At 36.7% G+C, this 23,868-nt stretch overlaps 1 protein-coding gene across 2 annotated transcripts in view; it reads right to left on the bottom strand.

Moving 5' to 3' along the window:
* Nucleotides 1–294: 294 nt before the first annotated feature.
* Nucleotides 295–23,868, bottom strand: part of LOC100377528 (insulin-like growth factor 2 mRNA-binding protein 1) — a 37,071-nt gene continuing 13,497 nt past the window's right edge. For both annotated transcript variants that reach the window (XM_085501187.1, XM_085501188.1), the window contains 13 exons: nt 15,456–15,565; nt 14,946–15,058; nt 14,090–14,283; nt 13,664–13,750; nt 13,521–13,566; nt 12,484–12,578; nt 11,885–12,004; nt 9,734–9,869; nt 8,983–9,072; nt 7,477–7,587; nt 2,262–2,465; nt 1,435–1,548; nt 295–815 (listed from right to left, as the gene is read on the bottom strand). In XM_085501187.1, the coding sequence (XP_085357313.1) occupies nt 618–815; nt 1,435–1,548; nt 2,262–2,465; nt 7,477–7,587; nt 8,983–9,072; nt 9,734–9,869; nt 11,885–12,004; nt 12,484–12,578; nt 13,521–13,566; nt 13,664–13,750; nt 14,090–14,283; nt 14,946–15,058; nt 15,456–15,565 (1,618 nt within the window). In that variant the 3' untranslated portion in view covers nt 295–617. The remainder of the gene's footprint in view (nt 816–1,434; nt 1,549–2,261; nt 2,466–7,476; nt 7,588–8,982; nt 9,073–9,733; nt 9,870–11,884; nt 12,005–12,483; nt 12,579–13,520; nt 13,567–13,663; nt 13,751–14,089; nt 14,284–14,945; nt 15,059–15,455; nt 15,566–23,868) is intronic.

The following is a 23,868-nucleotide window of genomic DNA, read 5'->3' as shown; positions in this document are numbered from 1 at the left end:
TTTTGGAACATCATTATTTTGTGCGACGGAGAGCAACCTACACAAAAACTGATGATATTCAAAATGAATATCTCCCTGCTCTGTTTTTTTTTTAGTACTACTTTTTTTTTGAATGTTCTTATAAAACATAAAAATAAAGTATGTAAATAGAATTTCTGGCCATAAATATACTCTTTCTCTTCAAAAAATAATGGCCGTTAACTTTTTTTTTTTTTTTTTTCAATTTTACGTTTTTTTTTTATTTTTGTTTTTTTCATCTTTTTTTTTTTAATTTTTCGTTTTTTTTTCTTTCAATTTTATGCTTTCTTGAATTTTGCTTCTGGCAGTTTCCTTGCATTAAAAACCCTCTAAAACCGCATACATTTCTGACAATTTGATGCCGAACAGACCGGTTGCCTGCTGAAACACATTCCACTTAAAATGACAGGTGGCAATCAACAGATACTAGCTGAAGAATTCAAAACAAATATGATCACAAGTTTCTACAGACATCCTACAAAATCTACGAGGTAATCGTCTAATGTCTTTGGTAGAATGAAAGATGGAGAAAGAGGTAATGATACTGGCATTTCACATTGTAAAAACAATATCCACACAGTAACTGTCTTGTTACGTTACTAATCCCCGGTTCCGTTCTGTTGGCGCCTGTCTCCTCGATTACGGTCGCCTCTGTCACGATCCGGGCGTTCTGGTCGTTCTCCCATAATGCCCGACATCATACCACCACCGCCAGCACCGCCGGCGCCTCCACGTTGGTTGTACTGCATCATAGCCTTGGCAGTGTAAAGCATGAAACGAATCTGTCTTTGGGCGGACTGAAATGAACAAGAGTGTGCTAATTAAAATGTATATAAGCCAGGTATAAAATAAAGTTATTATACAGCATTAATCAAACTCATTTTTCCAGAAAATTGTACACTTGGTAAACTGACCATGCATAACTTGTCATACAACAAAGGACATCATTTGTGAGATGAAAAAACAATAGGAAAGCATATTCCAGTCTCCAGAGGGCAGTATACATAGGCATTTTGGTACATTATAGCATTAGCATAACATTATTAAGGTGATGATTGAGTGAAGGATGATAAACCATTTCTAATTTAGCAATGCTTATATTTGGGAATTTTGACCATGAATGAAGAACTGCCATTTTATGTACGAGGATTACATTTTTTTCACCATCGGTGAAATACGAATCACAAGCGAAGAATTTTACTCAAAAGTTCCTTTTCTTCCATATTGTGTTGCTCTAAATCCTTTATAGCACAACGCATTTTGTTATCTTGATGCCACAAATAAGCCATGAATTAGGATGAGCTTATACCGCTTGAATACAAAACTTGAAGGTAGTGATTCATTTTTCTTTATAACAGTGTGAAACAGCGGTGTTATTGTGTATGATGAAAGTTGCCCTAAAAATAATTTTCTTACCTGACTGGCAAAGAAGTGACCTTTAATTCGTACAACCACTTCATTTTTGTCATTAGGTTTTATGTTTTTGGGTACATCAATCTCAGCACCAGTCAACAGCTCCAGGTCCTGGATCTATGATATTAATTATTAATAATAGAAAATCAAAGACACATTTGTACATATCATGCTTCAGTACCCAAACCGATCATTCATGCTTTCATTCTTAAGTTACTCTTGTTTCTTGTCAAAAGCTATTTCGAGCATTTTTACTGCCATCGTCATATTGTTCGGAACACCAAAACAGATTTCAGACTGGTTTGCAATGCGCGTCTCAAGATCATTATATAATTAGAACTGGTTAGCTCAAACAATGTGCGCATTCCGACATGCACAAGCGTCAGTGTCCTGATATTATATACAAATTTATATGATTGAATAAAATAAATTGAAAGGCAATAGTGTCATGATATATTTATATTGAATGTGTCCGATTCTTCGAACATTAAGTTTGACATCTCCTGTTGAGATTTCTTTGACCAACTTGTTCCAATCGTGTAACAATCGCCAAGCACACATAGCAAACCAGTCAGCAGTAAAAGTGGGAAACAAAGCAGTTAAAAATCAAAGCGTTTATTCCATTCACACTAAAAGCACCCAATGAAAGCGACAGTAACAATGGCGAATAGTCTCTTTTGAAGACAGTCGCTTTTAACCAAACTGTTCTATCGAAAAGTATCTTAAGGGGCAAAGTCACAAGCAAGAGTATTTGATTTTGACCTAAAAAGACCCATAATTCTTAGGGATAGAACACTTCAACAAAACAAGACAAGAAATAGTTTACTTACTGCACTTCCTCGTTTACCAATGATTCTTCCAACCATATTAGCTGGAACCATTATTTCAGAAATGAGACGGACTTCACCTTTGCCACTACATACATCAGTAAGTATCTTGTGGTAAATAAACCACTGCGCTATCCACTGAGCATCAGGATAGCCTTCAATGTATACCGCCCTTTCTTCATCATCTTCACTTCTTGGTGGCTCAACCTAGAATATGACAAATCTTACTGGGACATTCATCGATGATATCAAACTCAATACAGAAACAAACAATTCAGCCAATGAATAAACATGTAACACTGTAAAATACTTTATTTTCGTTCTGAATTTATTTTCGCTGAAGAGATGATTCAGTGAAAATAAAATCCAACAAACATATCGTTTTCTTTATTTTATATTCAACTCATGAAATAAACTCCATACACCCAAAAAGGGTTTTCAGCGAAAATTAATTCCAGTTAAAATTAAGTATTTCACAGTATGAGAGCAGTGTCGCTTTACTTCACTAGCACAAGTATTGAGGACAATAGTAATTTCTGTCATTGGGGGGTCAATGTCCCATAGGAATTGAGGGCAGTAGTACCGTAAAAATCATATTTGAGGCCGCACGCCTAACTTGAGACATTGTTTCATGTTGAAATTGACAAGTTTTGATCCCAGGAAAAAGCCTGCAATATAAGCCGCACCCCAAACTTTTACAAACCAAACAGCCACCACATATTTCAGAAAAAGATGCCATTTTCCCATCAAAATCAAAGCCAAACGATCGCACTACAACAACGGTAAATCTCTTCCGTGTTTCGTTTACCATGAGGTTGCTGAACAACATTAACATATTTAAATGAGCTATGGTAATTTAATCACATTGGCACCATCCAGCGTTTCGATTGGTTAATTAGCGACTTGACCTATCAGGTCAAAAAAAACAGTTTCAAGCCACTAAAGATGTTTGAACAAACATGGCAGATATATCTGATCAAGCGTTTATATGTGACCAAAATCATACGTGAGAGGTGAAACGAATTTATTTTTTGTACGTTATTGTAATCACAACTGAATAATAATCAGCAATTGTAACACTTCGAAAACAAGTAAGTTATTCACTTGTGTGAAATGCAGCATGACCGTTTAATACAGTGATCATTTGCTACTAAGAATGCATTCGTTTTTACTTCTTTTAGAATATACTTTTCGTTATCAAAAAAAAAAATGAGAAAATAAATATACATTACATTAAATAATATACTGAGTATTTTTTTTGATTGACTTTTTATTTTTTTATTTCCCCGATGTCTAAATTAAACATGAAATATACAGTCACTCTGCCAGAAGTTGAACATGCCAGTAGTCAAACGCAATCGACTGTGTCAGATGGCTGTCTCTCAGTTGTCATCTATACCAGTGCTAACGAATTAGTCTATTTAAAGTGCCTGTGAAATGGCTGCTATTTTCACACCGAAAATTATCCATTGATACACAAATATTTTTTATGTTTCTAAGCATGAATTATTTTTTTAAGTGCAAAAATGTGTTTTAAACTCAGTCTAGGGCAACTTTATTTTTGTGTATTTTAAAACAAGGCTCCTCATTAGCTTCTCATTTGCATACATAAATTCCCCTTGTGACGTCAGAAGGGGAAGTCGCATGGCAGCTTGCATTGCCGATACGTGTAAATAAGGCAGTTTTCTTGTCTTTGACTAAATTGTCACTTATATACTTGTTTGTCGAGGAAGAATGGACCATAATGAACACATAGTATCAATTTTTGTTGCATGGGGTTGAGTTAGATGAGAAATATGTCCGTTCTGTTGTAGCTGGTCACCGTGATCGTCACCGACACCGGCGCACGTTTGTACACAGTCGCTGAACAAAATAGAATTTGACGTCGTTATTTAGCAGGTTACTAGGCACGTCACTACACTGTTTTATTTCATCGATCGTCTGAGTAAAACTTTCAAAATTAAAACAAGCAGCCTCTCGGCTGAGATAGCTCTGCTGTTAGCAATGCACATTTCAATTAAAGAACAGAAGATACAAGAAAATGAACAATATGCATAGTATCAATGCAATGGGACTTGCCGTTTTCAACAAGAATTCAAAAATATCATTTTTCACCAAAAATGACAAAAATATTCACCAAAATTAGAGAACTAAAGATATCATTACAAAATGAACAAATCTGAGAGAGATCCACATGTAGTACCTATATATGTAATATCAAAGCAATTGGACTTGCGGTTTTTAACAAGAAGTCGAAAATATCACTTTTTACCAAAAATGACAAAAATATTCACCAAAATTAGAGAATTGAAGATATGATCATGAAATGAACAAATCTGAGAGAGGTCTACCCAAGGTACATATACACCAAGTATCAAAGCATTCAGGCTTGTAGTTTTCAAGAAGAAGTCGAAAAAGTAAAATATTGACACGGACGACGACGGACAATCACTCATATGATAAGCTCCGCTCGACAAAGTCGACAGCGGAGCTAAAAACTCAAAAAAAAAAAAAAAAAAATAGACAAAAAAAAAAAAGAAAAAACGCTGACCGAAAAATGTATATCGTTTAAAAGTATACTGAATAACCAGTGTTATTACGGCTCAGGGGTATGACTTCCTCTCACATTTTGTCATTTGGTGGCGCACTTTCGGCGAGAGTCGGAAATCCGGAAACAGTTGACAGTTTCAGGATAGGTGGGCGTGGCTACAACACGAGAAATATCCCAAATTTACTTAGATACGAATAATCATTTTCAGCAAAAAAATCAATAACTGCCCATTTCAGTGGGATACAGATCTAAAATGGGAAACGTGAGGGTGGGCATTGCACAGGCACTTTAAGAGATTGTAGTATACAGTACCGTAAACTGCAAATGCATACAAATCTATTTGTAGATATTATTTAATGTGCAGTATGTTATACAGTATGAAATTTTGTTTGTGTACAAGTTTGTCTGTGTGTAAAAATCCGAAAGTGCCTTAGAATCGCAACAAAGTTGCAATCGAGTGTTGTGCATCTCGTTAGCATATCAATATTCCTTCTGGCCTTTGTTTTTGGAAAAAATTTCCCACTGTTACCAAAGTGAATGGTCTAATTAAAGCCGCACCAAAGCCGAATTTTAATTAAAGGCGCGGCCTCAATTAGGAATTTTACGTAAATTTCTGTACGAGGTCAATGTCCCATAGGAATTGAGGACAGTGGTAATTCCTGTTATTCTGTGCTCTCGCTGTCGCTCGCAAATGTCGTAAATTACGAAATTTGGACAAGATTTACGAACAAAATAAATATCTATTAGTAGGATTTACGAACACATTTTGTAAAAAATACCCTCGCAAATCGCCCTCATTTAATTGTCAAGACTCGACTGTGATCATCACGCGTGTTACGGTTTGAGTGATTGCCATTTTAACAATATCTCGTTACTTCTAAGATTGCAACAATTGTTACATGGTGATCGCGATCAACACGGAACTGCCACTGAATGTACTTTTCCACTCTAAAGTTATTTTGGTGTCATCGCACATGCGTAGTTTAGTCGACATGTGTTTCAAGATACCCCGCAACTTTACTCTCAGTATGGGACGGTTTCATGTCGCCCTTATCAAACATGTGATTTGTTTATTTATTGAAAATGGAGACTACGTCAAAAAGGAGCAGACAACTGCTCGACGAGTATTTTTCACGACGAGATGGAGAAACCACTAAATCGTGTTCAGAACCAGAAACCCATGGGTGTCCTAACCCTGACAGCACCAAGAAACGGAAAGTTGATCGTACTGCAGCACGATTTCAGAAATAATGGAAGGTTAGCTGCGGTTCCATAGCTCTTTGGTGCGACATACAATCTAATTTTGCCCTACCAATTTCATTCGGACGTCTTGTTTTTATTTTTGTTGTTGTACGTCGAACATGGGCCAGCCAGTGTCTGTCACGTAAATAATGCGGTCGGCAACATAGGGCTATGATTCCACAGCTAATGGAAGGTGAGACAATGTTAGCGAATCGATCGAAAAATACTATAATTTGTGTAACATTCTTACCGGGCATTCTTAGCATTGAGATCGAGTTACAAGACCGAAAGTTACTTTAGTTACTTTTTCACTTTAATTCAGAAATTTCGATGAAAATAATAGTCATTTTGTGTCGTCATAAACGTCAACATGCGGGTTTGCATGATGAGCACGGGAGATTACTTCATAATAATATTGATTGGCATAGAGTTTTTTTCTGAGAAATTTCCCATGAAAATTTATTCACAGGATGACTTGTGTTCTAGGCAGTGAACTTTTGAATGATGACTATTTTCCCCACTGTTAACAATGTGAGCTTATCATGAATATGTTTAATTAATACTGAGTTATTCGAATAAAGGTTCTGGTGTCTACATTGCATATTTTGTTGTGATGTTTTGTTGTACCATCATAAATGGTACATTTTGTGGAGCAGACTGCCTAATTTGATGCCATGAAATCACACAAAATTAGAGCTCAGGTTGCTACCAGCAAGCACCATTTTCAGCATGCTGTTCTTGTTTTCGACGGACGACAGAGGGGACAGCTCCTTCTCTCTTCCCTTTTGTGCTCGGTCGCGGGAAAATGCTCTGCAGTTTCCAGACAAAGTTTACTAATACTTTTTTTTCTTGATTAGTAAATTTACTATTAACTAGCAAATTCCAGAGAGAGCCCAGTTATTGGGGGTCAATGTCCCATAAGAATTGAGGGCAGTAATAATTCCTGTCATGGGGGGGGGGGGGGGGGGGGGGGGGTAAATGTCCTGTAGGAGTTGAGCGCAGTAGTAATTCCTGTCATGGGGGGAGGTGTCCCATAGGAATTGAGGGCAGTAGTAATTCTGTCATGGGGGGGGGGGGGGGGGGGGTAAATGTCCTGTAGGAGTTGAGCGCAGTAGTAATTCCTGTCATTGGGGGTAAATGTCCCACAGGAATTGAGGGCAGTAGTAATCCCTGTCATGGGGGGAGGTGTCCCATAGGAATTGAGGGCAACAGTAATTCCTGCCACGGGGGGTGTCAATGTACCATCGGAGTTGAAGGCATTAGCAATTCCTGTCATTTGGGGAGGGGGTGTCAATGTCCCATAGGAATTGAGGGCAATAGTAATTCCTGAACCCTACATAGACACACTGAATGAGTTAATGAATTTGTTAATATTAGTAGACAGACAGACAGACAGACAATTGAGAAAAGCAATATGAATCTTACCCTGACTTTGGCACTGGATTTCTGGCTGATTTCCCGGATTTCTTGACCTTTGACACCAATTATGGCACCCACAGCACTGATTGGTATGAACAGGTATGTTATTTCTGATGGCTGAGAAAGTCAAACAAAAATATGAAGTATTCATGGCTATACAATAGTCAGTATTGCTGAAAGCATCAGTCGATAGCCAAAATAAATATAAAAAAACTAAAATGGTAAGTGTCCCACTCAGCCTGGACATACAAGACCAAGTTTGAAATAATGACAACCAAATTGCTATTTATGGGAATGGCAGCCAGTCGGCCATATTTGATCAGCTCACAAAACAAATTGTGGACTATTACCAATTTTTAAAAGCAAATGAATGGGTTTGTCAACGACACAAATAAATAGCTGAGAGTAATGAAATCAACATTGGCATGTCATGAGCACTGTCAATAATGTAATGGGGTTCATAGGAATAAATGGCCATCAGTCGGACATATTGGGTTCCAATCAAAAAACAAACCATCGCGCATAGATTGCATTTGTTGAATACATGTAGTTCTAAGAAATTTTCAAGGTTTTCAAATTATCTTGTATTTGCATCAGATAGAAATGTTGTCCAATTGTTGCCGATCAACAATAAGCCATTAACCTGCAAAATTTTGATTTTATAACCAGAATAAAGATTCAGTCTGAATAATACAGTGAGAAGAGAAAGAGCGCATGAAATTACGTACTGGTTGGAGAAGATGATGTGTATTAACAGTATATGCTGCAGGGCCAAAGATGGCGTACAACACAGCTGAGTTATGCTGAAAAGAATTCAAAGAATCATTGTAGTTGGGTTCAAAGAGAAATAATTTAAGAAAACCCAAAAAACAGCATTTTTTGTTTGTTTTTGTGACCACCTGAAAGATACACGCATACAGAATAGATTTGAGCACCAGAATTTGTACGCATTACTTCATTAATTTTCAATTAAATGGACAATTTCCCTTGAGATCAACATTTTTGAAACAATTAGAAAAGAGATTTCATATTTTATATTCCACGTAAATAAACAAAAAGCATTGGATGAATAAACACAAATATCAGATCATGTGACTATACAAACATGCTAATAGCAAGCGACGAATTCCAGTTAAAAAAAAAAAAATCCTGGAGCTGTTTACTTGATCTGAGCCTGTACATTTTAACAATTTCATTGCATGTATTTATTTGCTAATCTAAAAATGTAATCAAAGCATTTCATGGCCTTTTAGTTAATTGACTGTATTGAGTTGATTTACTATGTGTAACGTTGAGGTGGTCAGACAAACGATTGCCAGAAAGTTAATACAAGCGGGTAAAGCAAGATCAAACCAGTACACAGACCGAATTAGATTTGAAAAAAAGCAGGCATTTTGTTGGATTAGTTATTAGTCAATGAAACCCAATAAACGTCAATGATAAACGTCAATGATAAACGTCAATGATAAACGTCAATGATAAACCAAGGATGCAGTCATAAGAAGCACTTACCATCGCCACATTGAATATAGCCCCGGGTGAGTTGCCAAGACCTGAGAAGACTGAGGCATGGTTTAGCCCCGGGAAAAGATTGTACTGTTGCTGTAAACGAATAAACAGATTGATTTGAGTTAAAGAAACCAACCAGCCCATGGCTGCCATAATTTATGCAAATTTATTCGAATATCACCAATATTTGCCATGCTAATAAAATGCTGTGGTCGAGCCTCAGGATAACAAGCTCGAGGTTGTGACAGACATTTTCAAATTCTTGCTTCCTGAATCAATGCTAATTACCCGTTAGCAATAGGTTTATTCACATTTTTTGAAAATAAATAATTCATGCATTGTACTTCAATCAGCAAATTTGTAGCAGGCCTGAATACGCTTAGATTTGTCTAAACGGTAACCTCACATTTGAAGTTGACAACACTAAAAATGAATGAAGTTCTAGAAAAAGACATTGAGAATAAATATTGTGCTAAAACACATTCATTATCAACCAACCTGCAAAAATTCACATATTTAATCAAAAGTAATGACAGAAATATAATCAAACTTTTAGGGGAATTTCTACATAAATTATTCATTTTAAGAAATGAGCGTTGGATACAATGCCGACTCTTTTTTTCTATTTTTTTTCGTTATCTTACTTTGCTATTATTTTAATCACTTATAGAAACATTGCTGTAAACCAATAACAAATTTGTATTTCTAAGGATGCAATAAAGTTATTATTATTATTATTATTATAGTCACTTACTGTTAAACTGGCCATGTCAGCTCGAAAACTATCTCTTAGTTTTTCACTGACCATCTCTTCTGCCTTGCACTCATCATTGAGCGATCCCTTTATCGTAATGGTACGTTCCATATTATAAATAGTAAGCTCTTGTAGACTGCAAGATAAAACAAAAGCAAAGCTGGATAGGTCAACTCTGTAATTCTACATGCCACCATGTTATGGGGTACGTCCCAAATCCTGGGATTACAAATAATTAATTTATTCATGACAGGGTAAATGGTTACAGCTTGCAAAAAATTTTGTTATTGCCATTTATCACACTTTTTTTAAGAACTGCACTACCAACACAATCCCCAGGCATGCATGCATGCACTACCAACACAATCCCCAGGCATGCATGCATGCATGCATGCATGCATGCACTACCAACACAATGCCCAGGCATGCAGGCATGCATGCATGCATGCACTACCAACACAATCCCCAGGCATGCATGCATGCATGCATGCATGCACGCACTACCAACACAATCCCCAGGCATGCATGCATGCATGCATACACGCACTACCAACACAATCCCCAGGCATGCATGCATGCATACACGCACTACCAACACAATCCCCAGGCATGCATGCATGCATGCATACACGCACTACCAACACAATCCCCAGGCATGCATGCATGCATGCATACACGCACTACCAACACAATCCCCAGGCATGCATGCATGCATGCATGCATACACTACCAACACAATCCCCAGGCATGCATGCATGCATACACTACCAACACAATCCCCAGGCATGCATGCATACACTACCAACACAATCCCCAGGCAGGCATGCATGCATGCATGCATGCACTACCAACACAATCCCCAGGCATGCATGCATGCATGCATGCATGCACTACCAACACAATCCCCAGGCAGGCATGCATGCATGCATGCATGCATGCACTACCAACACAATCCCCAGGCAGGCATGCATGCATGCATGCATGCACTACCAACACAATCCCCAGGCATGCATGCATGCATGCATGCATGCACTACCAACACAATCCCCAGGCATGCATGCATGCATGCATGCATGCACTACCAACACAATCCCCAGGTATGCATGCATGCACTACCAACACAATCCCCAGGTATGCATGCATGCATGCACTACCAACACAATCCCCAGGTATGCATGCATGCATGCACTACCAACACAATCCCCAGGTATGCATGCATGCATGCACTACCAACACAATCCCCAGGTATGCATGCATGCATGCACTACCAACACAATCCCCAGGTATGCATGCATGCATGCACTACCAACACAATCCCCAGGTATGCATGCATGCATGCACTACCAACACAATCCCCAGGTATGCATGCATGCACTACCAACACAATCCCCAGGTATGCATGCATGCACTACCAACACAATCCCCAGGTATGCATGCATGCACTACCAACACAATCCCCAGGTATGCATGCATGCACTACCAACACAATCCCCAGGTATGCATGCATGCACTACCAACACAATCCCCAGGTATGCATGCATGCACTACCAACACAATCCCCAGGTATGCATGCATGCACTACGACACAATCCGCAGGCAGGCAGTATGCACTACGACACAATCCGCAGGCAGGCAGTATGCACTACGACACAATCCGCAGGCAGGCAGTATGCACTACGACACAATCCGCAGGCAGGCAGTATGCACTACGACACAATCCGCAGGCAGGCAGTATGCACTACAACACAATCCGCAGGCAGGCAGTATGCACTACAACACAATCCGCAGGCAGGCAGTATGCACTACAACACAATCCGCAGGCAGGCAGTATGCACTACAACACAATCCGCAGGCAGGCAGTATGCACTACAACACAATCCGCAGGCAGGCAGTATGCACTACAACACAATCCGCAGGCAGGCAGTATGCACTACAACACAATCCGCAGGCAGGCAGTATGCACTACAACACAATCCGCAGGCAGGCAGTATGCACTACAACACAATCCGCAGGCAGGCAGTATGCACTACAACACAATCCGCAGGCAGGCATGCACTACAACACAATCCCCAGGCATGCATGCACTACAACACAATCCCCAGGCATCTATAATCCCATTTGAGTTCTGTACTTCTTAAATCTGACACTTACTTGGAAATGGAAACTTTTGTGTTGGACTCTTCCATAATCTTGTTTAGTGTTGTTCCACCTTTGCCAATGAGACGTCCCACTAAGGAGTTATGAGCCAGTAATTTCAGCGGTATCTCAATGCTGAAAATTTTAAAGAAATTGGCGTGTTATCAGACATTTCAAAGCGTATTTATTTCAATAATATATAATATACATCTCCATTCACAAAACTGTGAAAATAGTTGCAACAATGATTTTCAAACTGCTATATTGTGTGCAACATCAGATAAAAACAAACTGAGAATCAAGTGCAACTTGAATATTTGCATTGTGTACACGTTATTGACAGATAGAATCCAAAGATAAAAGTCAAGACTTGTACAATAAATAGTTATTTCTTCTTACAAATTGCCCAATCATAAAAGTAATTTCAACATGCATGCCTATGAACTATAATTTCCACAATATTGACAAATAAAATCCGAGGGAATGATGATGAAATGAGCCAATTTGCATAATTAATAGACAAACAGCATCAGGGACTTAATCGTGACATAAAATCTTTGATGAAAACTGAGCAAAGACAACATTTGCATTTGGTTTTTAAAACTGATTTGTACCTTGGGTTTGCAGATTCATTTTCTTTAACCATGGTTTCCATTATCTGCTCCACGGTATTGGAACATTGAAGAGGAGTACCGTAGATATTGATGGCCTGCAATTAAAGGATTAGCGCAAGAACATCCAGTGTTGACGTCAGCAATACAATTTTATAATCCTTACTTAAAATGAATACCATATTGTAAAGAATTTTCAAAATGCATGCCGAATAGTAATTTAGTGATGTCATAAATACTGAATACAAAAAGCAATACTGTAGTTGTCCAGAGTATAAAACCCTGCACGAGTATAAGCCCTCCCCCCCTCCAAATTTACAGCATTTTACAACAAGTCATTGATTTGAAACTTCGTTTAGACAATACTTTTGTTATCCAAAACGTACAGACCAATATTCACGTGAAACGCAGGGTCGAATGCTGTTCCACTTAGTAAACACACCCAAGAGTGATTAGTGACCTTGGGGCGTAACAGCCTATCATCAAGTTCATTTGGACGATGCTAGTTGATGAAGACACTCGTGTATACACAATTTGTTTATGAATAAATTAGCATGAATTATCGCTTGGGAGAAGTTTCAACTTTTATCCGTTTATAATCCTAATTTTTTTGTCAATTTGTTGTTTTCCCCAGAGGGGTTTATACGTCATTCCATGTTAAGTCTTTTATATTTTGAAAACATGCATACTATTTATGTCAAATTTGAATACAATCTTTCATGTACATCGAACATAGTAACAATGTAAGATAACACAACTGAAATTGAACACATTGAATCCAAACACTGGTTCACTGGTATTTTGACAGTTATCTCGTGCAATTATTGCTTCAACAAATGCATTTGTTAAAGAAATAAAGTTAAAAGGCAAATATGTTTGGCTTCTATCAAAACAACTTTTGAACACCAGAAGTATACAAGAATGACTAAAAAAATATTGCGATAACAGAAAGTTAACATTGTCTACAACGATAATATCCACCAACATCTTTCATCTCATTGTTAATTTAGACAAGTTGAGTAAATATAATAAATATGTACCTTCTCCAAGGCTGAAGCATTTTCCTTGGATCGAAGAATGTCAACCCTGAAAATAGAGAACATATTTGTTGAGTGAGAATTTCTCAAAAACAAGGATCAGATCATGGAATATTTTGGAATGCTTTGATGTGAAGAAAACTTACTTGGCTTTTGTTTGTTGTGTAATTAGACGGATATTGGCACCTTTCTTTCCAATAATAGCACCTACCATACTGCTTGGTACAAGTAGTCTGAGACAAACAACAAGAATTAAATATTGAGTAAATTATGTTATTTTGAACCAAAAAAAAATATACATTTTACTCTCAGTAAACATGAATGGACAAGAATTAGAAGCGAAATGTCAAATTTTCATCAAACATATTACTATTTTAATTCCCAACAACGTCACAGATGAGATGCACTCACTGACAGGAGTGGTACAAGCATGAACTACTGCTTTGTTATAGTTATTGGTAAGTGCACACTATGTAATCTTCCTCACCTTAAAGTAACGAATATTAATATATGCATAAAAATACAAACGATTTAATTCAAATCATGTTATGTTGAATTAACAAGTGACTTACCTAACAGGCAGATCTATGGAAGGATACAAGTAAAGACGGGACCCTGAGGCAGATTCATTTCGCGGTGACATTTTATTACGATCACCACGTGGTCCATACTGATTGCCGCCACCGCCTCCACCGCCACCGCCACCCCCCTCATATCTGCCCTCATATCTGTTTCCTGTACTGTTGTTGTTTGTGTCGTATGATACCTGCAACATGAAAAGAAACAAGTTGCAAATGTGCACCTAATAAATAGTATTTGGGACCAAAAATAAGCTACATTTTGCCTGGAGAAACAAACTTGTTTCAAAACCTGGACTCACAGAAGAAGAAAACAGATACATAATCACAGTCGAATATATATCGCATGTCAGAGAGCATATATACACCTTAGAATTTGATACGCCAAAAAAAAAAAAAATAGCATGGTTTCTGCTATTTTTCAGAAGCCTATACGAGTCTTTATGTTTTGTCACATACAGTACATTATGCAATAAACAGCTTAATAAAAAGTGAAACCATTTAACTTCATTGCCAGAAAGTTTTACGACTGAAAGAAGACATTCACAGACTCCATTCGTTAAGACAAAGATAAAATTCCAGATCTGCAAATTCACCAAGACTTGATGTAGGACTGGCAAAGTAAATTTAATTGCTACAAATTTACACAAACTATCACAAAAATTTGTCTCTCGTGAATCGGTTTATAGAAAATCAGGAGTTACTACCCGGACACTCCATATAGTATTGAACTGCTTTTTCCCAATTTTCTATTTATTTATTTATACATCTATAGAAAAAATTTGTATTTCTAAGGATGCCATAAAGATATTAGAATTATATATAGAAAAATAAAATTAGTGCAACTTACAGAAAGTTCAACTCCTAAGTAGTCTTCTCCATTTAATTTATTGACTGCTTCCTGTGCATGGTCAGGACTGTCAAAACTAGCTTTTAATGTCTTACCAGTAGTCGATACTGCCACTGAAGAAGGAAAACAAAGCAACTTTATCGAACTTTAACAAGCAACGAGAAAGACCCTCCCCTAATGTAATTTTTATTACACAACACCACTCACCCCCATAACTAAACAATGTCCTGAAGAAGGACATATACAAATGTACAATTGAAATAGGGATTGCAAGGTTAATATTAGAGTTAGGGGTGAGGTGGCCCTAAAGAAGTCTGACCAAGCAATTAATCATTGAGATCACTGCAAGATCTTGCGTAATTTGCGGACCAAACGTCAGCCGCAAATATCTAATGTAATTTTTGTAGTTCAGTGTTGATTCATCATACAAATCAATACTTTGTACATGCATATATTTCAGTAAACTAAATTGATTGGATCACTAGAGTGAACTAATATAAGATAACCTACCTACTTCACACCTCACCACTCGGCCACCAAGTGTTGAAAGTAATCTTTCCGCATCAGTTTCTGTTGCTTTGAGAGGTAAGTTTTTTATAATAATTCCTTTGACTCTGTTTCTGTAACAAAGCAGAAAAAGTGATAAGCATTTTCAAAGATGGAGCTTTGTCATGAACCCCCCCCCCCCCCAAATGTTGCCAGGACCAATCACAAACAAAAGAGTACCCCCACCCCCACGCTAATCAACTTTCTCCTACTAACAAAAAAGTTCCTAATCTTTAACTGACTTCCTGTTCTGGTTCAGAATGCTGGACCAGTTGTACTGAGAGTCAGTTTCACAGATCTTATCACTAAAGATAGAAGCAGTATTTAAAACAGAGATAAGCTACAGATCAGAAATAATCTCTTAATCTATAATAACATGACTTGAGCAATACACTGCTAAAGTTGCATTTCTACTAATTATTTTGGTTGCCATGAAAAATTATAAATTCAGTTGCTTAGCAACAATCTTGAAATATTGGAGCACTAACAATGTATTCACACATGTGGCAAAAAACTAAGCTCGACCTAGAGTCTATTTCAACCCACTGTTGAAAAACGTGTGAATACAGATTAACCCAGTCTCAAACCGGTTCCAAATCAGGGCTGTCTCAACCAGTGTATGACACGAGTGAACAAAAAAAAAAAATGATGTCTTTTAACAGTGCTCCAAATGGCATGAATGCGCGACAATGTCATATAAATCATTATTGGATAATTATCGTCTAATAAAATCTAATGAAATTCTGGCAGAGATGTCTAACTTAGAAATTTTTAGACGATATTATCGATAATATCGGAGAAAACGAACTGTCCCAATAGTTGCCCATACAGACCTGTCTAACTTTTTCTCCGATATTATCGTCTAATAATGTCTAAGTTAGACACCCATACCCACCGGGAACCTTGTCATATTACATTTTATCGGTAATGTGACATGCGAGACGTATTTGCTAACTTGTTTCCAGCGTTTCGGTGTTTTTGGCGGGAAATGCTTTAAAGCCGAAAGGAAGGAAGACAACTCTACGGCCGTTACGTAAAAACCCAACATACTCGTGTAAGAATTAACTATACTTCATTCCGCATTACGAATAAATAGCCATGGAGACAATAGTAGCATTAACACATTTTACATTTTATCTATCTATTAACGTACGTAAATAAACATTTAGTTTATACTATACGTGGCATTGTTATGTACTTCTGTTAAGTCCGCCACTAGCGCAATCCGATCGTTCTTGAGTAAATATATTTTGTTACGCTGTCAGTTGTCAAGGATTATTTGTTTATACTTAGAAAGATAAAATATTTGTTGAGGTTTATAATTAATTAATTCTGTAATTTATATTCAAATTAACTGAACGTGGGAAAGGTAAAATTAAGTCATTCCCTTCGAATGTTTTCAACGTTCAACGTAATGCTTGGACGCATTTTTTTTTTAATTATAATCAGTGGTCAAACATTTTGTCTATACTAATACGGGGAATATAATTTTCCGACTAAAAAAAATCCTGGATGATAATAATAAAACATTTATTTCTTGACAAATCGCTGTCCGGGTAAATTACCTTTTTTAGTAGTTTATGCCACTACATGTATAAACACATTTTTAGACATATTTAGATGATATTATCGGTAATATCGGAGAAAAACAAACTGTCCCAATAGTTGCCCAGACAAACCTGTCTAACTTAGACATTATTAGATGATAATATCGGATAACGCTAAAAAGTGCAATGTCGCGCCTTCCTCCCAAATAGTATCTGCCCATTATAATACAAGATGGCAAACAAGATGGTAAGTATCCAAGCATTCAGGCTTGTAGTTTTCAAGAAGAAGTTGAATCAAAGAAAGCTTAGAAAGAACTCCCGTGTGCTGAGAGTATTGGAGACACATTAAAAATTAATTAAAAATTACTTGAACTTGAGATATTGATGGAAATGCAGAAAACTAATTATGCAAATAAGGTAACTAATATGAACACATTTAAGGTAGCAGGATAGTTTTTTTGCAAGAAAAATGTAAACACCTATAATCGGAATAAATTTTACAAGAAACCATACAATCTATATATGTTTAGAAAGCTCTTGACTTGTATTTTCCTACTATTAATATTTTGTGAACATTGTGTTTGTTTTAGCGTCACGTGATTCTGAAAATCAGCGGGGCTGATAATTTAACTAACGTGAATAAAATTTTAATTGTCATCTCTACAGTCATTCATGCGATCAAAAAATTTACACTGTTTTGAAGCAAAGGATATGAAGTTTAAATCCGTATTTCTATTTTTTGCATTAAGTTTTTTTTTTCTTTCCGAAAATCACAAATTTCCAGCACGTTTTTTGGTGTTAAAGTTAGAGTATACAGTTGGTTTGCGCGAGGTTTGTGAAAAAACGCAATAGAATTTTGCAAATATGCAAATACGGATATGAAGCCAACATATCAAAGAGTAAGAAAACCTAAACGGCGACATCGTAGCGCTATTCACTGAAACGCCATTTAAAATTAGGTCAACAATAATTGCCAAAAACCGAACACCGAGAAATCGGCACTTTTATGATTTCAAACTTCAATCAACGTTAACTCCCGTTTTAGGAGCAAAATTTACATGGGCTAATTGTAAATGAAATGCTTTGAAAGTTGTTTTCGAGAAAAATCATGAACCGACATTTATAACTGTGAAAAACTTTGTTTTTTGGCCGTTTTCTTTCACGCTATGGAGTTTTTTGACGGTCTGTGCTGATAACGAACGGTGACATCATTCATTAAAGCTTGGATTATGCAAAGTGGGCGGTTCTGTTTGCGAGTAACAAACAATAAAAACACTACACTTGGCAGTTGAAGTGTTTGCAAATACAGTGTATTTATTTTTGGGCCGTTGTGTTTGTAAACTTATTAATTCAAGCATGCCACGAGTTTCGGAGTCTCCTGGAGGCAGCTCGTACATACTGGCGAAAGGGCGGACCCGTTACTGGTTGAGATAACCCCTAATAGCTTGACAGTTTCACCAGAGCGCACCGTCCCTTTCCAATCGCTCGCATTCCAATGGCAGCCTTTTTATTTATTTAGAAAACTGCTCCCTTCTTTCGAGATGACGGGAAGCTAGGCTGGCTCAGTTTCGATCGAATACAACTGCCTAGACCGTGACGCCTGCGCTCCACTATTGAGATATTGCCTACTTTGCAAAATTGACAAATCTCTTTTTCTAGGACGCCATTCAACAGTGACATGTCAACGAGTCGAATCTCGCCGTCTTCAAACGATCGGCCGTGACATTCACTCTCACTTTCTTCTTCTACGTCGGAAGTTAACAATATTTTCCTGCGAGATACAGACATCTCTCGAACGTTTTGAACAGGAGTATCACCCACTATATCGAAGTCTGATTCATCGGACTCTCAGTGTCACGGTACAACTTTCTTCGCCCACTTCATGGCTGACACTGGTTTCGACGGGGAAATCCGTTCTGTACGAACCCAGCATCGTCTCTTTCACAATCTTTTTTGACAGGAGTGATCATTCTTTTGATGTTTTTCTTCTTTCTTCCTCGCTTTCTTTTTCTTGGAAATTTTCGCGTGCTTACTATCTCGTCCATAATTAGTGAATGACAACTAAACTAAAGAATTACTGACAACCCTCTCCTTCTTTGCATATTTTGCACATTAATGAAGGAAGCTGCCCTGTTTTTTAATTGGTGTGAATAGAATAATTGTAAAATGTGACCCAGTGATGTATGCCGGCATGTAGCATTTCCTTTGCTATTAAAAATCAAATCCCGCAAAACAGAGTTTTACCGTCGCAGTAACCTCCGGTCTTATACTTGTAGATGAATCTCTTCAAAATTTAATTGCAACCGGACTCACTGTTATCTATAAAAACTACCTAGATTTTAGATGATACATTTATTTTTTACCGAAGTCGTACGAAAAAGTCAACACTTGCCTTGCGTGAAACATTGGCCCACTATCCAAAGTCAAGACGTCGGTGAAGTGGTACATTCATGTACTTTTTTGTTTATTCAAAATTTGTTGTTCAAAAGCGATTGTTTTGTCTTTGCTGTACTTCCTGTCTAGAAAGGCAGCAGTGCACACATCTTATCAGCTGTGTGTAAACTACAAACAGATACCTTATCAGTTGTTTGTAAATAGCAAATAAAGAAAGTGGCCCAACTTAAAACTATTTACCCTCAGTTCAGTTATGTTTGTAAACCATGCATATTAATGAGATGCACTAGTTTGGTGTACACTGGATAAACAAAAACTTGGCCATTTGTTTGCACACAAGAAAAAAATCAGTTTACTTGTACAAGATATTTTTTTTTCAATAAAATAAAAACACCAATGTATGTAGCATGCCTTAGGGAGCTATTCGTGTGATTTTCAAAAAAAAATGTGAAAAGTGCACAAAAAACTATTCTGCTAAAACTAATAAGGTCTGCGCAATGTAAAAGTAATAAGATCTGCGTAATGTAATATCTATGTACCAAGTTTCATTGAAATGTGATTAGAACCAAAAAATTATTAATTATTGTGCTAATTGAGAGAATTAATATGAACAGATTTTAACCCAAAATTAATCAGGCTGTCTATTGTCCTAGAGCATTTATGTACCAAGTTTTATTCAAATGTGATGATCAATACTTGAGATATCAGTATTAATTAATTATGTTAATTAGGTGATTAAGAAGCATAAATATTTACCAAAACTAATATGGTGTATAGTCCTACACATGTAGGTTCATTGAAATGTGATGAGTACTCTTTAAAAGTTTCATTAAAATTCAATGAGTGGTTCTTAGGACAAATTAACTAATTAAGCAAATTAGTAGTTAATATGCACAATAATTTATCCTAAAATTAATCAAGTCTCTGCATAGTCCTAGAAGATCTATGTCGCAAGTCTCATTGAAATGTGATGATTAGTACTTGAGATATCAGGTGAAGGGCTGAAAAATAACTAATAACTGCAAAGACTCCCTTTTGTGCTTCGCACACGGGAGTCAAAAAGTAAAACATTGACACGAACGACTACGAACAATCACTCATATGATAAGCTCCGCTCGACAAAGTCAACAGCGGAGCTAAAAAACTATAAATATTTAAGGCAAGTATACAAAAGTATAGGTAGAAAGAAAAACAAATGGTAATAATAAAATCTCAAGTACGTACATAGCAATAGAAATGAGTACATTGTACAGTTGTCAATGAGAGAAAAAAATTAATATTTAATTACTCAGGAGGCATTGTCTCAATTCAAATGCATTTTTTAGAAATTGTGAAAGGGGAATGAACATGCGTTTGTTACTCAAGTGACTAGATGTATTGGTCCGCCATTTGTTACATTATTAGTGGTAAAAGTATTTGTAAAGGATGTTAACAGGTGTGAACACCAAGCTAAATATAAACTACTGCAACATATGCACAGAGCACAGGTTTCTTTTCAGCCCAGTGATAAGACAAATATACAAAGCAGCATGTGGACAAGGCTTAAAACTAGCCTGCATTGAAGGTCATGGAGTTTAATCACCAAACTAAACATAGTTTTTATTGTTGTAAGGTAACTTTACTAGTATTTTATGATTCTGTCTTATGCCTCTAGGGGTCACAGAGAGGTTGATGGTACAGTAATTAGCATTTTTGCCTCACATCAGGGAGGTTCTGTGTTTCATAAATATATTTCTTGAGCCGCACACTTCCGTGCTGCCTTACAACATGAAATCTTTCTCAAATATATTTTTCTCCGTGAAAACTTCCTAGCAACACAAGCTGACAATGTGTCCGGACACTAAAATCACTCCAACAATATTTCAATGGTAATAGATACACCGTTAAAACGACACAGAAACTTTCCGATATGGCGTTTCCAGGTCTATCACCTGTGTGTTCTTTTTCAATTCACAGTCCCTATGTTGTAGTGTTTAAGATCATAATTCTGATGTCTTAAAATATGAGTAATGTATTAATTGCATTGCCTTGCCTTAAAGAACCAAATTCTAATTTTGGCATCTACTGCGCATTTTCAATATGGCCGATGTGGAAGAATTCCCATTGTATATAAAGAAAATCATCTGATTCAAAAACATAGTAAATTATGTAAATTTATTCAACATTTGCAAAACAATGAGCACCATGACAGATTTCATTCTAGACAAAATAACTGATTTTATTGTTTTTTTGTTTTGTTTTTTAACTAAACTGACAAAAATTATTGTATGTGCGAATGTATGTCATGATGTACTGTATTAAATTCTGAAGTAAATTGTTCAAATCATGTACAATGTAAGTGTCTGAAATAGAATTTGTCAAAAATAAAATGGCAACCAGTCGGCCATCACGAGTCAAATTTACAAGTCAAAGTGACATAAAGCAACTACTTATAGCAGTTAAGTCCTTCCTAGACCTGGTTTTTAACTAATATTTTTAAAATCAAAATGGCTACCAGTTGGCCATCTCTTACCCAATTATGAAATCATCTCGTGTGCGAATGTATTACAAGGTATTAAGCATGTTGGAGGTTTGAAGTTAATTGGATAGGCAATACCGAGATATAGCTTGGGATGCTCGCACACAGAATGACAGATGCACACAGGAGACTAAACCATTTATACAAGACCCTTTCTGAATAGCAGATGTATTTTTAACTGTTGTGGCACTGAAATAATATAGCCCAGGGCTTTGCCGAGGCAATAAACTTCCTAGTGATTCACAACAAATCACCACAGCACAATAGGTGATTTTCCGTACAATTGCGAGATCTCGCGACATGCATGAAAGACGCGCGTCGAACGCCTGCCGCAAAAATCGAACGATTTGATTTTGAACTCGAATTTCTTTATTTCGTAGCTCACATCGACCGGCCGATCTTCGACAGAGGAATATTGCTTCCGAATACCCTTACTTAATCAAAATTGCCTATCATCAAATGTGGACAGCACATTATTAAGCATGGAAATGTCCCCGAAATACTTTCGCGTTTGTTGAATCTAACGCGATGTTTGACGCGACTACGACGCTATGACCTTTGTTTGTCCTGTTTTTACGTTTGATTTCACGCATAACGCGCGATTCTCGCAGTGAACGGAAAATGGTCTATTCAGATTAAAATTGTTAGTTTTACACACTGAAGGATTTTTTTTTTTACTTTTACGATATCGTAATCATAAAGCTACTGCATTTACAATAAAATATAATTCACAGGAAAACAGAAAAAACGAGTCATTGAAAAGAACACTGATTCCCTTGGTATATATACTTCTTCGAAATGACATCTTTTGAGCAAAATGCATGTGAAAAACAATTTCAAGCAATTGCTAATGATAGCCCTGACCTATTTAAATCTATCAAAATAAAGTTGGTGTTATGAAGAGCACAAAAAACTATAAGCATTTTTCAGACTACAGTTCATCCTATGAAACAAAATAAAAACATTTGTGCACATGTATACAATAATTTTATCATATCCTGTCTTAAAAATCTACTGTTGAATACTTTATTTTCGCTATAGGAATGATTTAGTAAAATCAAATCCAGTGAATATATCTTTTTTCCTACATTTTACATTCAACTTGTAAAAAAAAAAAAAAAAAAAAATAGTGAAAAAAAATTCTATACAAAATATCCAAAATGTCGAAATTAATTCCAGCTAAAATAAAGTATTTCACAGTACTTGGAAGAAAATCTATCAAGTCTTAGAAATGATTATGGACATGCAAAAGTAAGAGCAACATGGCAATCAGTCAAGCCATTTAGCATAGAATATATCATACTCAGTGGAGATAGTGCCCATGGTCCTCAATCACGATTTTTTTAGGGGTGGGTGCGTACCCAAGCAGCCCCTTGAAAAAGGGTGCGAATGACAATATTAATTCACCACGTGACAGATTGATGGGGATATTACGTCTGAGGGAAATAAAATAACGAAATTAGTTGAGTCGTCATTGACTTTTACAATAAAGAAATAGAAATGGTCAACAAAAATATGCACATTTTATTACAATATTAATTATGTACCACCCGAATTTACAGGATTAAAAATATTAGCGTCTGTTGGTACACAGTTGAAGTAAAAATCTTCATGAAACGCTCGATGAAAAGCACTTTCCGCCATGATGTATTTGCATTTGACCTGCAGCAGCGTCCTTTGACCTAATGGGTCAAGTCTGTTACTAACCAATCAGAATGCTGTGTTGTACCAACACAATTCTTCAGAAATTCACAAAGTCTTTCTGGTAACGCAATGCAGAAGTGAATTGTCAATGTCGCAATACAATCTGTTGGAATTGATTTCGGCGAATAAACGACATGATTTTTCTTCAAAAAATTGGTAACGAGCAATTTATGATCGGTAAACTGAATATGGCACGAAACCGTATTTTCCTTTT

This window comes from Saccoglossus kowalevskii, chromosome 7 (assembly GCF_978046115.1).
Source record: "Saccoglossus kowalevskii chromosome 7, keSacKowa6.1, whole genome shotgun sequence".
NCBI lineage: Eukaryota > Metazoa > Hemichordata > Enteropneusta > Harrimaniidae > Saccoglossus > Saccoglossus kowalevskii.
The sequence above is the reverse complement of the archived record's forward strand: the minus strand, read 5'-3'. Positions and strand labels throughout refer to the sequence as shown.